At 32.3% G+C, this 16275-nt stretch overlaps 1 protein-coding gene across 1 annotated transcript in view; it reads left to right on the top strand.

The window, feature by feature from the left end:
- The window catches only part of KIF21A (kinesin family member 21A), a 145956-nt gene that overhangs the window by 84633 nt on the left and 45048 nt on the right, over positions 1 to 16275 (top strand). The window contains exons 13-19 of the mRNA XM_073877710.1: positions 2866 to 3069; positions 8465 to 8503; positions 12537 to 12606; positions 13042 to 13159; positions 13548 to 13736; positions 14173 to 14372; positions 15443 to 15550. Of these exons, the coding sequence (XP_073733811.1) occupies positions 2866 to 3069; positions 8465 to 8503; positions 12537 to 12606; positions 13042 to 13159; positions 13548 to 13736; positions 14173 to 14372; positions 15443 to 15550 (928 nt within the window). The remainder of the gene's footprint in view (positions 1 to 2865; positions 3070 to 8464; positions 8504 to 12536; positions 12607 to 13041; positions 13160 to 13547; positions 13737 to 14172; positions 14373 to 15442; positions 15551 to 16275) is intronic.

Consider the following 16275-nt stretch of genomic DNA (forward strand, 5'->3'; position numbering starts at 1 on the left):
TATTATTTAGGTCCAAGTTCGCATATCATTTTTTTCTCTACTAAGTCCTACTCCACTCCATATTTCTATCAAAACTTCACCTTTGGAAGGCATTTATTCATAGCTCCTTTAACATAATGCACATTTATGTTGATATATTGCCACTTGGGAATGTTCATATTTTAAGTTTTATTCTAATTGCAAAATAGTACTAGTTTCCTTTTAATAAATTTACATGTCCCATTAGTTATTGTGAAATAATAATGGACACTAATTAATTAATTAATTCTTGTTTTCTTGGGGGGGCTTAAAATTTTTGTAGAAATTTTTGAGAAGATAGGAAAGTATAAAAAAATTAGTCAACCATATTGCTACCATTACTAGAACTGATGTTAACATTTTGGTATATCTCTTTAATGTTTTTTCAATGCATACTTTAGCAAAATTGATATAAAGGTATATATATTGCTTTGCTATCTTTTCTTTGAAATATAAAAAGATATGAGCATTTTTAAATGTTATTAAATATTTTTCTAACATAATTGTTGCATGATTCCATGTGGTACTATCTCGTGGTTGTAATTGATTTGTTTAATTGTCCACTGCTCGATAATTATATCATTTCCAACTTTTTGATAAGGATAGTTATTATTCATTAAATATATTAGCAGTTTGGTGAGTTCTGAATTCATTATATCATTGATCCTCATAACAGTCATAGGAAAATATGTATTTTCATCTCATTTTACTGAGGAAAAAGTAGAGGCTTTTAAAGACTAATAGCCAACAAGTGAGTGACAGAGCTAAGATGCAAGCCCTCAGTCTGCTCCTTCCTAAGGAAGTTTATATCCTTCCCCTGATGATTCACTGCTTGGTCGCTTGTTAAATGAAATGCAGGCAACAGGGTTGATTGGTGAGTGGGAAAAGAAAGAGAGTGTTGTTATCAAAAAAGCCCAAAAAGCAACTTCTGCTAATGTATCTTGGGCTTTGTAGAGTTGACCCCTAAAGGTTTCAGCTTTTATCAGCACCAGCATTGAAGAAACATTGAATAAACCTCTGTGAAATGCAAACTTAAATCAAGTAATAAAAAAAAGAACTTGTCTGGTTATTATATAAATGAACCAATACAAAACAGGTCATTGTTGATAGCTATTTTATTATATTTTTGTTGATTCTTAACATTCATTATTATGTGCCCAGGCTATATTGAAAATATAGAAAAATGTAAATATTGGGCGCCTGGGTGGCTCAGATGGTTAAGCGTCTGCCTTCGGCTCAGGTCATGATCCCGGGGTCCTGGGATCGAGTCCCGCATCAGGCTCCCTGCTCCTTGGGAGTCTGCTTCTCCCTCTGCTTCTCTCTCTCTCTCTCTGTCTCTCATGAATAAATAAAATCTTTAAAAAAAAAAAAAAAAGAAAAATGTAAATATTGACTTTGGGTTTTTATAGTTAAGCTGAGTTTTTATACCTAGGTTATGCTGTTGATTAACAAAATGACAGCATTATACTCAGAAGTTTCTTTAAAATAATGTTGAAATCATTTAACTTGGAAGTTTGTACACAGCTACTTAACCATTTCAAATTACTGTAATTGTTATTCTGCTCACATATGATACCAGACATATAATAAAAGAATTTCATTAAAGAATGTATAAGATACTGACTTGAAACATATTCACTGACTTATGTACATGCTGTTTCTAGCTGCTTCCAACAGTATCATGAATAATTTTCGTAGTGAAAAAACACAGAGCTGACTGCATCTTCTAGAGCTTATAAATTGCAAATTATTCTAACATCTTTCTCTGAAATGCTTGGACATACGGCAGAAGTGCTATGCAATATAGTTTTGAGACAGATCTAGTAAGATAGTACTTTCTCCTTATGGCCCTGTCTCAATCACCCTTCTGCCAAATTGACCTTGGAAATCTATTATATTGGAGTAGATAATTGTGTTCTTGATGGTTTAAATCAAGTAGCAATAAAAGACTAGCCTAGTGGACTCTGAATCCCTTTTTGTTTCAAGAGTCCCCTCTTTTAGAACCTCGTCATTCTATGTTGGTTTTTTTTTTTTTTTGCATATTACTGACAGTACATACATTATTCTCCTGTCATTATTAGGACTGCTTGAGCAAACAAAAGAATGTTTTCAATTATCAAACTCAGGTTTCCTTGGAGATACCATCTTTTCCCACGCTATGCTTAGGAGCCAGATGTCTTTCAGCCAGTTAGGGGCAAGTTCGACTAACTATTCCTTACAAAGATTTGGAAATGCTATTATAGCATGATGAATGAGGAACTGAAAGAAAGGGGACCATGCTGCTTGTGGATTTTAAGTTTAAATGATGGGTTTACAAAGCAACATCACTAGTGCCTACTGGCCAGAATGCAACTAATCTAATTACCATAGGCACGTTTGAGCACTAAAAATGTGATTTCAAATTTACAATTATTTAATCAGGGAATTAAAAACATCCTAAACATTAATGTTTGTGAGCACCTTTATTTAAAAAAAAAAAAAACCCTCCCTGTAGCAACATTGAAATACATTTTCAATAACATTTTAGCATACAAAACAATATATTTAAAATGTTCCCTATTTATTGCTAGAGTAGTCAGATTTGTAGAGACAGAAAGTATCATGGTGGTTGCTAGGGGCTGGGAGGAGAGAGAAATGAGGAGTTAATGTTTAATGGGTGCAGAGTTTTAGTTGGAGAAAATGAAAAAGTTCTGGAGGTGGATGGTGGCCGTGGTTGCACAATAGTCTGGATGCACTTTGTGCTGCAGAGCTATATGCTTAAAAATGGTTAGGGTGGTAAATTGTATGCTATGAATTGTTTACTACAATAAAAAATGTTTCCTGTTTAAATATATTTTTATTCACTAGGGCGAAATTATTAGAAAGTGAAGCAGTGAATGAGAACCTTCGAAAAAACTTGACAAGAGCCACAGCAAGATCACCTTATTTTAGTGGATCATCAGCTTTCTCTCCTACTATACTGTCTTCAGACAAAGAGACCATTGAAATTATAGATCTAGCTAAGAAAGATTTAGAAAAGCTGAAAAGGAAAGAAAAGAAGAAGAAAAAAAGGTAGTGTTATAAAGTCACTGCTATATGAATCCCTGTTTTTCTTTCTTTTCAGGATATCTTAATTTGCAATTACAGTGAGTATATATATAGTCTCACAGTATATTAATAAGGGAAATGTCATTTAAATTAGCTGAAAATTATAATGATATACTTTTAATGGTTTATCTCTACTTGTATGTAAGAAAAATAAGTTCATTATAATAATATGGTAGTAGATTTTATTTAGATATGACAAGGTAAAATTACTATTAGAAATTATTTTATTTTTCAAATAGCTGCTTTTGCATTCCATTCATCTTTTCTGCAAAGCTTGCTCTACCATTACCACTCACTGTTTTCATTTCTTTCCCATTTTCTAATGCAATTAAGTAGTCTCATGGATATAATCTGATTCTGTCTAGATTAGTTTAACTAAAGGCTAAACTAATCCATCAGGCTGTCATTTAATGTCATTTGGTCTCTTCAGTATTTTCTGCAGGGCTTCTAATTTGATTATGTCAAAGTTATTTATGTTATTTTAGACCTTTTGAATCAAAAAGGAGTTACTCAGCTTTTCACCACTGTTCTAGGCTTTCTTTTCCTTGCATCCTGATAATAGCTTCCTCTGAAATCAACTGGGTGCAAAGAAGAGGAAAATAAAAATTTGACCACTTGTAATGTGTGAGTGGTTAAATATTCACAAATTCATTATGTGTCTACATATTGATTATGTGGTGCAGTCACATTACTTACTAAATATATTTTAAACCTGCCAGTCAAATTAATTTTAAGCATTTTTGGCTAGATATTCAAAAGGGGGCACAGCTATCAAATGGTTTGTTACAAGAGTCTTGCTTTGTAGAATTATTATTAACATTTAGTCTACCTGCTTCTTTGCTCAGTTTATTTAGAAATTTATTTAGGCAACCAGGCATTTCTTCCTTGAACAGTCCAGTTGACTAAAGTAATTGGAGATTTAAATTTTTCAAGTTAATTCTGCTGTGTGTCCTTCAGTTAAAAAGGAATGATTAGAATAATTAAAAACAAGGAGTTACACATTTATGGTTAGGAGGCATTGCAACTGAAATTACATTCTTAAGATACTAACGTCTTAATAGGTGTTTTTCTTGGATGACTGATTATGGCAGCAGTAAGATATATAATGATTAGCTTTTATGCAGCGTAGTTAAAACTGAAACAGTGATCACAGAATTATATGTGATCCAACATACTGCTTGAATGAAAATGAGATTTTTGCACACGACTTACTATTTTCTTGTAAAATTCAGTTTCGTAGTTGGTCAAAATATCAAATATTAGGACTTGTTTTTAAAGGTCTTGGTTTTGTTCATGAATAATAAGTATAAGAAAGGGTATCTTTCTCAAGGTCATGAACTGATTCTGTTGTTTCATTTTGAGGTAAATCTAGAGATGTTACCATAATCACCTGTTTGGTATGAATAATGAAAAATAGGGATCCCAATAGAAACCTAGGCTGTCTTGATATTTTTATAGTGAGCATAGGTACCCTAAAATAATACCTCTGGTGGAGGTTATTTTTGTGACAATGCAGGGAGATAAGCATTTTGATTGGTAAATAGTACTAAAGGAAAAATATATTATTATTAACATTTGTCCCTAGTGCTTTTAAGGTAAAAAAAATTAAATAGCTGTTATTTCAAAGTGAAAAATTGGCTATTTCAATGATTAAGGTGGATGTAATAATTGTTATGGTAAAAATAATAGCAGATGTTAATGCTAAAAAGACCTTACCAAACAACTGTATTTAAACATAAGAACCCGAGTGAAAAACATAAGTTATTTTTTAACAAAAAGTGATATGAAATAAAAAAAAATTGGTGAGGAATAAACCAAACTAGATAAGGTAAATTTAGAGATATAACCTTAATCGTCTTGAAAAAAGTGAATGATGGCTTAAAATGAGAAAAATTAATGCTTCCTAAAAATTAATAACCATATATGATACTTTAAAAAATGCTTTATAAAGCATTTTCACATACATGCTATAATAGCATGTCTCTGTAGAACTAAAACCTACATAATGTAGTGTGAACCTAGAAAAAAATTTTCTTGTGTACCATAAACTGCATGACAGCCTTTAGAACCAGTTTATAAATCTATATTACTCCACGTATAAATTTATAGAATTTAATACAGTTTTTCTTACCACACTCTATTCAAACCTTGTTGTGGATTTAAACATGAAAATTAATACTGTTTTACTCAGCTTGGTTAAAGCATTTCATTTATCAGTGTTAACTTTTTGCTGTAGATCCTAATAACTTTTAGGCTGTGTGTAATGTAAATTCCTATTTTAAAAATAGGAAGCTGCCATTTTAGCTAAAGGGTTTGCTACAGGTTGAAAAAAAGAGTGACTGCAGTTTGTCTAGTCTTCCACTGGAACTCTTTGGAGGCAGCAGCTCCTGTTTAGGTATATTGATTCTGGTTGAATTGTTTTATATCCCTCATATTTATTTATTTTATTCATCAGAGAAGGCATTGTAAAATTTGGATTCTGCCTCAACCTTACATACATAGTAAGTTCATTTAAAAATTCTTTGGGGAAAAAAAAAAAGAAAAAAAATTCTTTGGAATTTGGGACTAATTTTTCTTTAGAAAATGTTATAAATACATATTTTCCAGGTTTCCCAACTGACTCACATAAAGTGATTTTTTTTTTTTTATTCAATTTGTAGGGTGGTAAGAGCAATTTAGAATGGAAGGGGAAAAGGAAAAAAGGGAAAAAAAAGCTTTCTTTCCTTTCGTGGATGTAGCCAACCTTCAGGGAAAAAGTGTGAATTTCTGCCTTAGCCATCCTTTTTATTCCATCTTCTGACCCCCTGTGTCCTTATGCAGCCGGTCGTGGTCCATTCCTCCCTTATGTGGTCAATTCTCATGCAATTCACCCTATTCCAAAGTATTCCTGATTCCAAAATCGTCTACTTCCTTTTGTCCTCTCCTTAAATTCAAATTTGGGAGCAAAACCATCTATGGCTAAAGGAATCCACACTATATATATATCCCCATTATAACCAATAAGCCTCCTTTCTAAGGATGTTTGTAATTTTGAAAGAGGAAGCATTAATTCAAATACTGAGTGACAGCGACCTCATGAAGAAAAAAAAATCAAGGTTTTGTAGGGAAGATTTTTACCTTCTGCTAGCTGAGGGTTTCCAAGATCTATCTGGGGCTTCACGTTTGGGTTCAGATTTCCTAAGCTGCCCTCATTCTCATAGCTGTGTTCTTTCCTCTCCACTAAAGCCACAAATTATTTAGAAGCTCCATTTCTTTTAATTTACTTTGTTTTGTGTTAGTTTTTGGTTGTAGTGGCTACGGGACCTCTGACAAAGTAAGTGTTGGTAGGAGGAGTGGCAAGTGGGTCATTTTATGTTAGAAACTGCTTTTATGTTCAAGGAGGGCATCATAAGTCCTGTTTTACATGAAAGTTGAACCTTTTTCTGCATCAAAGTCTTTATCAAAGCTACAAAAATTAACTAATATGTGGGGTTTAAGGTTTATTCTTCTACCTGTCTGTGCTTATTTCCTCTTGAGCTGTAAAATCATCCATAGTTGTAGAAAGGAAAATAAGGGAGTGTAACAAAATAAGGGGAAATAATTGAAGAGACTGTATTACCTCTTTTTCAGTAACAGAAATGTTGAAATTGTTGGCAAGATTTGTCGTTCTCTCTCCTCTTAATACTTTCTCCATGTAATGGAACTAAATGGAATAAAAACTGAACTCCTTTAAATTATGAAGAAGTATCAGATTATTAGTTTATTTTTCTGCCCCCCCCGTCTTTTTGAACTACTTGTTGCAGTGTTGTTTAAAGAAACAATTGAAAAGGCATCTAACATTTACCTACTTATTAGCTCATATCATCCATACATTTTAATAGAGCTCTCTTGTATTAGATAAACAAAAATTCTGCATATTGGATATAGAAAATTTGGGCTCTTTGGCAGGGAACCATATCCTTTGAGCTACTGTAATTCATTTTCATTAGTATAAGCCTACGTTAGGCATTGATCCCCATTTTTTGGATATCTAGCTTTAAATGACTTGAATTATAAAAAATTTTACTAATTCATCAGACTGCATTATACTTGTGTTTAGTGGTGTCAGGGTGAAACTCTTGAAACACATAGATTACTTAGGTGATGGCTTTATTTTCCTTTTTCTAGCCATTATACTGGACCTTTTGCTCCCTGGTGAATATCACTCTAGAATTTTTTTCCCAGAAGGATTGCTAGTCTCTTCTTGTAATAGCAATATATAAGTTGATTATGAAAAACAGTTGCAGGCCAACAAATAAAAATCACATGCAAACACATGAAAATAACTGGCTTGAAATAATTTATACTTAAGGCCCAATCTCTTCATTTCATTTCAATATTGATGATTCTGAAAAATATTTTTGGAATTCTTGTTGCAAGTGTGCTATATCAAGATTGCTATATGCTTAATCAGAGCCTAGCACATCTGTCTTTTTGTTTATATGACAAATATTGGTATCCAGTACATTCCATTGAGTAAAGATCCCTAATTCTGTGTATTGAATGTTGTTTAAATTACATTTCAAAGTCTTTAAGTACATAGTTTTAGTTTTTCTTATATTTTTCTGATTCAAGAACAATCTTACTAATGGAAAGTACTACATTTCCCATTTTATTGCCACTTTTGCCTTAATCCTTTTAATAGTTTTTAATTATTAGAACAGTGATATTATGAGATTTTATTTTCAATTAATAAAATTACAGTTTTTCACTGATATCATAACAATCATACTCATTTGACTGTAATACCATTTCATGTATAATTTTGAAATAGAACTTTTTTTTTTAGATTTAGTGATGTTCACATGTAGTATGTTAAAAATAGAAAACGAGTTTTAGAAGTAGCATTCTAGTGTGTAGTATTAATGGTATTTTCATATTATGGTATAAAGGCATTACTTTTTGAAGTTCTTTTAATGATGCCATAAAAAGGTCTTTTGGGAAGGCTTAAAAGGAAGAGGATATCATTGAAAGTGGGCTTTTTTGGGGAAACTGAGAAAATTGAACCATTTCAGATTAAAAAAAGCAATGGCATCCAAACACTCTTACTACTGATCAAGTTATATAAACTGAGACTCTACATTTTACTGCTAAATAATTTCAACTATAGCCTATATACTCTTCTTAGATATAATGCTGCTTGTTTTTCTACTTACTTTTTATTCATACAAAATGTATTGCCTTTTTACTGTGTATTGTCCTTTGATGATATCTTTTAAAATTTATTTTAAAGTCTTCAAGCTCATGTATCATTTTTACCTTCTTATCACTTTCGCTTTTTACTGTCTGGTTTGTCCTTCATTGGCTTGGCCTTCCAATACTGTGCCTCGTGATTTTGAAGGCTACAGAAACTTGAGGAAAGCAATCGAGAAGAAAGAAGGTTGGAATATTTCCCAGGTTTTTTATTAAAATGTCATTTAAATACTTGGTTGCCATTCACAAGGAAATATGTTATAGAATTATAGATTGTTTCAGACTAGATTAGCTTGGTGCTCCTAAAATTAATGATGATTTTATAAAATTGACAAATACATCAAATATATTTCTAGAAACTACTTTTTCAGAAGAAAACCCTCACAAGTTACATGGATTAAAATTCAGGCAATTTCACGTGACTTCTGAATAAACTAGCATAATTATGATGGTGACTTACCTATTTTAGACTAAAAATGACCCCTTAAAAACCCACCATGGACTTTCAGAATGTATCTTTCAAAAGCTTGTGAGTAGACTGGGAATTTTTAATTGGGTGGGAATTGAGATTTTGTTGCAGCCCATGCTAAGTCACAGGTGGCTTTTCTCCTCTCTTCCTTATTTGGTGTAGTTTTGGAATATTATATTTGCAATACAAACGTATTTGTATATACAAATATTTTAGTAGTTGTTGGAAAACAACATTAAATGGCAACAAAGCAACAGGAAAATGTGGCCTTATTACAGATAAGATTTACAAGGCATTTTTAAGGTTGAATTAGAAAAATAAGTGTTGCTTTTAAAATGTATTTGAGGTGAGGATCAGAAACAGGTATTTTCTTTTTTTTGCTTAAAATTTGAGCAAAATTTAGAGGCATGTTTCTGAACTCTCCATATAATAAAAATTAATATTTTAGTCATTCAGAATTATAGTTATTTAAACCAGGATTAAGTAGGATTTTACTTCTTATCAGAACTTCTCTTCATAGATTTTTCTAAACCTCCAGATTATATCATCAAAATGATTAAGAAAATAATATTTAAATATTTTAGAAGCACCGCTTTAGAAATTTCATCTCTTACTTAAAATAAGCCTTTTGAGAACTTTTACTATGCAATAATTAGTTACAGTAATATCTTATTTTAAATATGAAAGCTTAAAAATTTTATTTTCTTAAAATTATTTAATAATTTACATTCCACAATTATATTCCACATATTATTTAGTGTTCTGCAGTATCTATAATTTTATTCTATAATTCTATAACTTATTTAAAGTATTCTATAATGAGAATGTAATTCTGATTGTTTGCACTAGAACTCACCTAATTAGCATGTATTTAGGACATTATACGAATTAAATTATAGCATTAAAAATGCGAGATTTTTTCTACTTCAGAAGGTCAAAATAAAATGCATAGTTAAAGTAATGTATGGAAGCCACCCTTCCACCTTAAAATTTTCAAGTCCTTTGTCTTTAGTGAGTGAAGTTGGCTTCCAGTTTTTATAGCATCCCCTAAAGGATGGCAAAAGCATAGCAGTGTTATGTTCTAGGACAGGGCTTTCTGAACATGAATATGTATACAGATCACCTGAGTGGTTTGATAGAATGAAGATTCTGATTCAGTAAAACTGAGGTGGAGTTGAGATTTTGACTATCTCACTAGCTTCTGGGTGATGCTCATGCTCCCATGTCTATGAACTGGACTTTCAGTGTAAGATTCTAGAATACCAGCCGGGGAGTCAAGATACTTCCCCGGGCTGCAGTTTCTTTTTAGGTTGTCAACAAAAATGTTGACATTGGTTGTGAAATGTCAAAGGGGTTAAACTGCATGATCACTACTGTTCCTTCCAACTTCAAAATTCTGATTCTATGTAACATGCAAACTTAAATATCTTTCATGCTTCTTAGTTATTTTAGATATCAATTTGTCTCAGCTTATTGAGGAAAACTTGAATATTTGAGGTACAATAATTATAAAGTATCAACTTGTATTTTAAAAACTCAAGTTTTAAGTGATAAAGGTAAATTAATAATGTAAAGTTATAACTGTTGATCTTTCTGCATCAAAATTGGCATGAATAGCATATAATATATGAATTACCTTTATATGTAAGTGAAAGCATTTGCTGGATACTGGTGACTTGAAGAAAGTAGGAGGGTTACAATAAAGTGGTCATCTAGCTATAAACCAGAGTAAAAGAGAATTTGGGTTGGAGCTTAAATAATGAAACAACCAACAATAGCAAAAATTGTGTGCTGCAACAATTTACAGGTGAGGAAGGAAGACTTCATAGGGGAGAGACTGGGGAATGGTGATGGGAAATTTCTTTCCAAACACATTCACCTGTCCTAGCCTTAACCTCAGTCCTAAACCTCAAGTATAGTCTGTTTGAGTGCCCCATACTATCCTTTGAGTGGGGTGATGGATGAAGGGGAGTTTCTTTCTAGAGTTTCAGTTGGAACTGCGTGATGGAAAATCAACAGCTCTAGTATATAATACAAGTGATGTAAGAGAGGCATTCAGTGTAATCATTTTTTTTCTAACAAAATGATTTAACAACACTCATGGAACCCTGTTATAATTTACTTGATTTCTCTCCAGTTAAGATTGTTTTATTCATATTACTACTGGTTTTTCCTTCTCACTCTAGAGATATGCTGTCTTCTACGCATCTTTATGCATCTTTCAGCCTGTGCCATTAGACTCCAACATAATTAGTGCACGAGACACATAGAGGTGACAAACAGGTGCTCATGCACAGTAATAGAGATTAATATATTTAGTAAACACTGCATATTTATTATGTACATCCCCTGGGTATGGGGGACATAATGTTGAGTCAAACAGGCATGATCCCTGCCCTCACAAGGCTTACAGTTTAGTAGGGAAGACAGAAATTAAAGAAATGATCACATAAATAAACTCTGAAAAGTGCTTACAAGGGAAAAGTGATTTATCTTGCTGTGAGTACAAAAGTATCTGTAAGGATTGGGACCTAGGGTTAAACATTTCAGTTTAATAATAACAGAGCTTAAATAAGATTAAATTTTTAGCCTAGAAACTAAAAACAAGTCCAGGTATTAGGGCAGTTTTTTAATGTAGCAGAATGCCTGAAAGATATGATAGCTGTTATAAAGTTATTTTGATAAAGTTTTTAAGCTCTTTCTAGGGGAATTTTATTTGGAGAATATTTCCTTTTTGAGTATTTTTTTTATTGATGATTTCAGAATGTTGCAGTAGCACAAGAAGAAATCTTTCACATATAGATTTATTTGAAGTTCACTTTCTTAATATTATTTAGTTTGATTAAATGTATGAGTCTAGTGAACAGATATGTAACTTCTGCGCATAATTGATCATGGTTGCCGAACCCTAGAAGAGTCATAGTCAATTAAGTGTGAAAAACTTTGCTCACTGTAGTGTGCACTGTCTTCTTCTTAAGGCCACTGGGGCTGAGTTAGGTTAGCTATAAGCATTACCTGACATCAGTATGTGGTTAGAGCTGTTAGTACCAGGTGACCAAACAGGAGGCTTCTATTTGGTATGGCCCATCTTGCAGCAGATCCTGGAATTTCCTATTCAGTCGAAGGTCAGGCTGAACTTCAGACAGTTTTGATGTGCAAAGACCCATTTCTTTGAGAAAATTTTAAGAGTCCTGTGCCATAGGTATGGCGTAGGAAAAAAGCCTGTGCTATTACTAGAAGATACCTAACCACACTAATGGATACAGCTAGTGTAGACAAACTTACTGTGAGCAGATTTATTCTGGATCTTTAAATTTATTCTTAAACGTATTAGGACATCAATAAAAATTCAGCTTCTGTATCTTTGTGTTTAGATGGGAAAAGTCATATATTTAGATGAGAAAAGAAAAATACTTGTTTTGATTTTCTTTGAATTTAAATCACCTACGTTCTAGTTAACTGTCACTATGACTATCTCATAGCTACCTCATCAGATCTCATCCTCTAGGGTATAATCTCTTCCTCAGTGTTTCTAGGAAATAAGCTTTTCTACAATGATATAAATCACTGTTGTTTGAATGGCAATTTCAGTTTTCCTCTGAAGCATCACACATAACTTTGCTCAGTCAAACGATAAACTCTTCTAGTTTGTTTTCACAAATAATTGATGATTTTTAAGATCTGGGAGGCAAAAGTGAACAATTTCCCTCTCTATTTTAATACTGTACCCTTTTGTTCCTTTTTTTTAAAGTGTGGCTGATACTGACCAAGAGAAGAAAGAAGAAAAGGGTATTACAGAAAGAGAAAATGAATTAGAAGTGGTAAGTATGAAAGAATGAACTTGTATATTTCAGTGCCTGAATTTAGCTTGTTTATGGTTGCTGATAACTATCCTAACTTATATGTAGACTTATATGTAGAAAAGAGAAATGGTTATCATGTATCCATTTTAAACTGTTTGCTTGAGGACTTCTTTTCTTCAGAAATATGAGCTATAAAATACTGGCAACTGTCAATCGTGTGCAATGTGAGAGCATTGTGTGTATGTGTGGAAGGGGGTAGAATACTAGGAGAGGTGAAGTACTATTTTATTTAAGACAAAATTATGTAATAACCCTAACATTGTGGAATGATTTTTGCACTGATGAAAGGTGAATTTTGTGTACTTCTGTATTTTGTACTCCAGCAATCTCTCTTAATGAGGTAATCAGTTTGGTTGATATTTGTGCTATTAACAGTCATAAATCACATTTTAGGAAGAAAGTCAAGAAGTGAGTGATCATGAGGAAGAAGAGGAGGAGGAGGAGGAGGAAGAAGATGACATTGAAGGGGGTGAAAGCTCCGATGAATCAGATTCTGAATCAGATGAGAAAGGTACTTGCTGTTTAGTACAAGGACAAAAATTAATTTGGGGAATTTGTTTAAAATACGGGCAGAAAACATTCTCCATTCATCCTTGACGAGGGCAGCCTTTTGACTGCTGACTTGTGTATTCCCTCCCAGCCTCATGTTTCTGCCCCTCCTGGATTTAGTCATTGTGTGATTTCCATTCTTAGCACAAATAGTATCTGTTGTCACTGATCCATGTGAACAGTTTATCTGTTCACCTCTTTTTTAGTTTTTGGTTTATCCAGGAAATTTTCCTTATAGCTGTTAAGTCAATACCTGGATGTAGATGGTGGTTTCCATGCTCTTGCTTGAAAGTTAGAATTATGGTATTGTGGCCTATTACAGTGTGTTTATTTTCTTCTTTTATAAATAGCTAATTATCAAGCAGACTTAGCAAACATTACTTGTGAAATTGCAATCAAGCAAAAGCTGATTGATGAACTAGAAAACAGCCAGAAAAGATTGCAGACACTGAAAAAGCAGTATGAAGAGAAGTTAATGATGCTGCAACATAAAATTCGGGACACTCAGCTTGAGAGAGACCAGGTGCTCCAGAATTTAGGTAAGAATTGCATTTAATTCTAATTAAGGTTCCAACTAAATTGCCAAAGTGAGTTTTTATTATTTCTGCCTTTAGAAGAAAGAAATTACATTAGAAGCCACATTATATGCAAGTTTGTCTCATTATGTTAAATATTGCTTATTTTTTCATTCTGGTTCCTATCTAGGCTATTTAATTATTTTGTCCAAAGTTGTGGCTAATTGTTTTACTGTCTTGATTTATGCTGGGAATATTTTTTAAATTAAAAAAAAAAACTTAAATAATTGTTAAACTAAGCTGAGAATACATAATAAAAGAGAGACTGATTCACAGGTGCCCTGGCCTCTTGAGGTTTGTGTTTGGAAGATAGTTTTTCTCTGAGCTCATGAGTTATAAATCAGCAAAATGAAAATCTGTATCTTATAGAAATAAATATAAATACCCTCTGATCATTTAGGTTCAGTGGAATCTTATTCAGAAGAAAAGGCAAAAAAAGTTAGGTCTGAATATGAAAAGAAACTCCAAGCCATGAATAAAGAACTACAAAGACTTCAGACAGCCCAAAAAGAGCATGCAAGGCTGCTTAAAAACCAGTCTCAGTATGAAAAGCAATTGAAGAAATTGCAGCAGGATGTGATGGAAATGAAAAAGACAAAGGTATTGATTATATTTTGCATTAAAGTCTGATGTTGAGGATATTTGTGTCATTTGGGACAAAAAATTATTGTGGTTCTTTCCATATTCAATAAAAGGTAACCCAGTCTTAAAAATGATGTACTTCCTTTTGGCAATTAGAAGTTGTTTCCTATTGTCATCCATTATCAAAGCCTTTCTTCAGAGTAGCTGAAAATCATGTGGTCAAAAACAGGGCTTCTTTGACTGATGGATATAACTCTCCTCCTGAAACACATAATATATTATGAACATGCAAAAAATTGATAATTACATAACAAACGCTATATTCACTATTTAAGATATTAAACATTTACAGTATACACAAAACCTATGTATTCCTTTCTGATCATATTCCCTTTTCCCCCAGAGGTAACAACTACCTTGAATTTAGTGTTTATCCTTCCCATGCGTAGAAAAATATAAATTGTCTTCTCTTGACAAAAGAGAGTATGTGAATCCTTATCTGTCCTGTGTTTTTGTTGTGGAATTAATTATTCTTATTAACATTCGGCATGACAATGTCAAATAACAAATGTGAAATAGCAAATGTGAAAATGATTTAGGAATTTTAGATTATTGTTGTGTCTTTGCTGATGACAGCAATAGCTAAAATTATTAGGTACTTACTATATGCCAGGCATTGTTATAAGCACTATACAGATATTACTCAATAAATTATCATAATAGTCCAATGCCATAGAGCTGTTACCTCTATTTTATATATGAGAAATGAAAACCTAGAGAGGTTAAGTAATTTGTTCAAGGTCACACAGCTACTGGTAATAAGTACCAGAAATAAGTACCAACTGAACACTGAATATAAAATGCATAGAGCAGTAAGCAGTTTGATGGAAACATACTAGAAAATTATTAGAAATAGAAATCTATTAATCCCACAAAATAAGAATTGACCATTTAAAATGTGCAGCAAAGCTCCATTGTTTCCATGTTAAGTATTCAGAATTCTAACTGCTTACTTGCATACATGTGATTAATTTAATTAATGTCGTGATAGGAAAACTCCAATAGATGTGTTTACCTAATTTTTTTAGGTTCGACTAATGAAACAAATGAAAGAAGAACAAGAAAAAGCCAGATTGACAGAGTCTAGGAGAAACAGAGAGATTGCTCAATTGAAAAAAGATCAACGTAAAAGAGATGTGAGTGGACTTTAACTTTTAGTTATATACAAATATTGTACACTGAACAAGCTTGTTTAGTAAATGGAAGAAAATTTTCTGATAACTATAACTATGAAGTGCTGGTTAAGACCATAATTAAGCATTAATTTTATAATATGGCATTTATTATAATGTATGGATTATAGTAACTCAATATACAAGGTTCTAAAAAACACCATAATATTATTATAAGTTTTATTAGAGGCTTATTTCCTAGATGATGAGATGTGAGAAAATGGCAAAAGATAATTGATTATCTCTAGGGAGATCAGGGAACTACTTGCAGCATTATGTAAGATAGTGATTTTAGGATGGTTCCAGACAGTTTCACCACTAGCAATTCTTAGCAATGTTCCTGGAATAATAACCCACTTCCACTAGAGGAGGCTTTACTAAGAGCTATAAAAGTTTTCATATTCTTTCACTTAAGAATCCTACTTCTCCCATGAACTTAGACTAGGAAAATAATCTAAAATCAAAAAAATCGTTATGAGTTAAAATCTTTATTTTAGGGTTATTTGTAATAGTGAAAAATGTAAAAACAACAAAGATGATTGACAGTAGGAGGAATGGTTAAATTATTGCCCATCTCATTTAATAGGTTATTATTCATCCATTGAAGATTAGGATTTGGAAACTGCTTATAGTAAAATGAAAAATGACTGTGATTTAACATTAAGTGTAAAGTAGCATTTTTTAAAAGA

The sequence above is a fragment of the Callorhinus ursinus genome, unplaced genomic scaffold, assembly GCF_003265705.2.
Source record: "Callorhinus ursinus isolate GAN/ISIS: 27379988/994484 unplaced genomic scaffold, GSC_fseal_2.0 scaffold27, whole genome shotgun sequence".
Classification (NCBI taxonomy): Eukaryota; Metazoa; Chordata; class Mammalia; order Carnivora; family Otariidae; genus Callorhinus; species Callorhinus ursinus.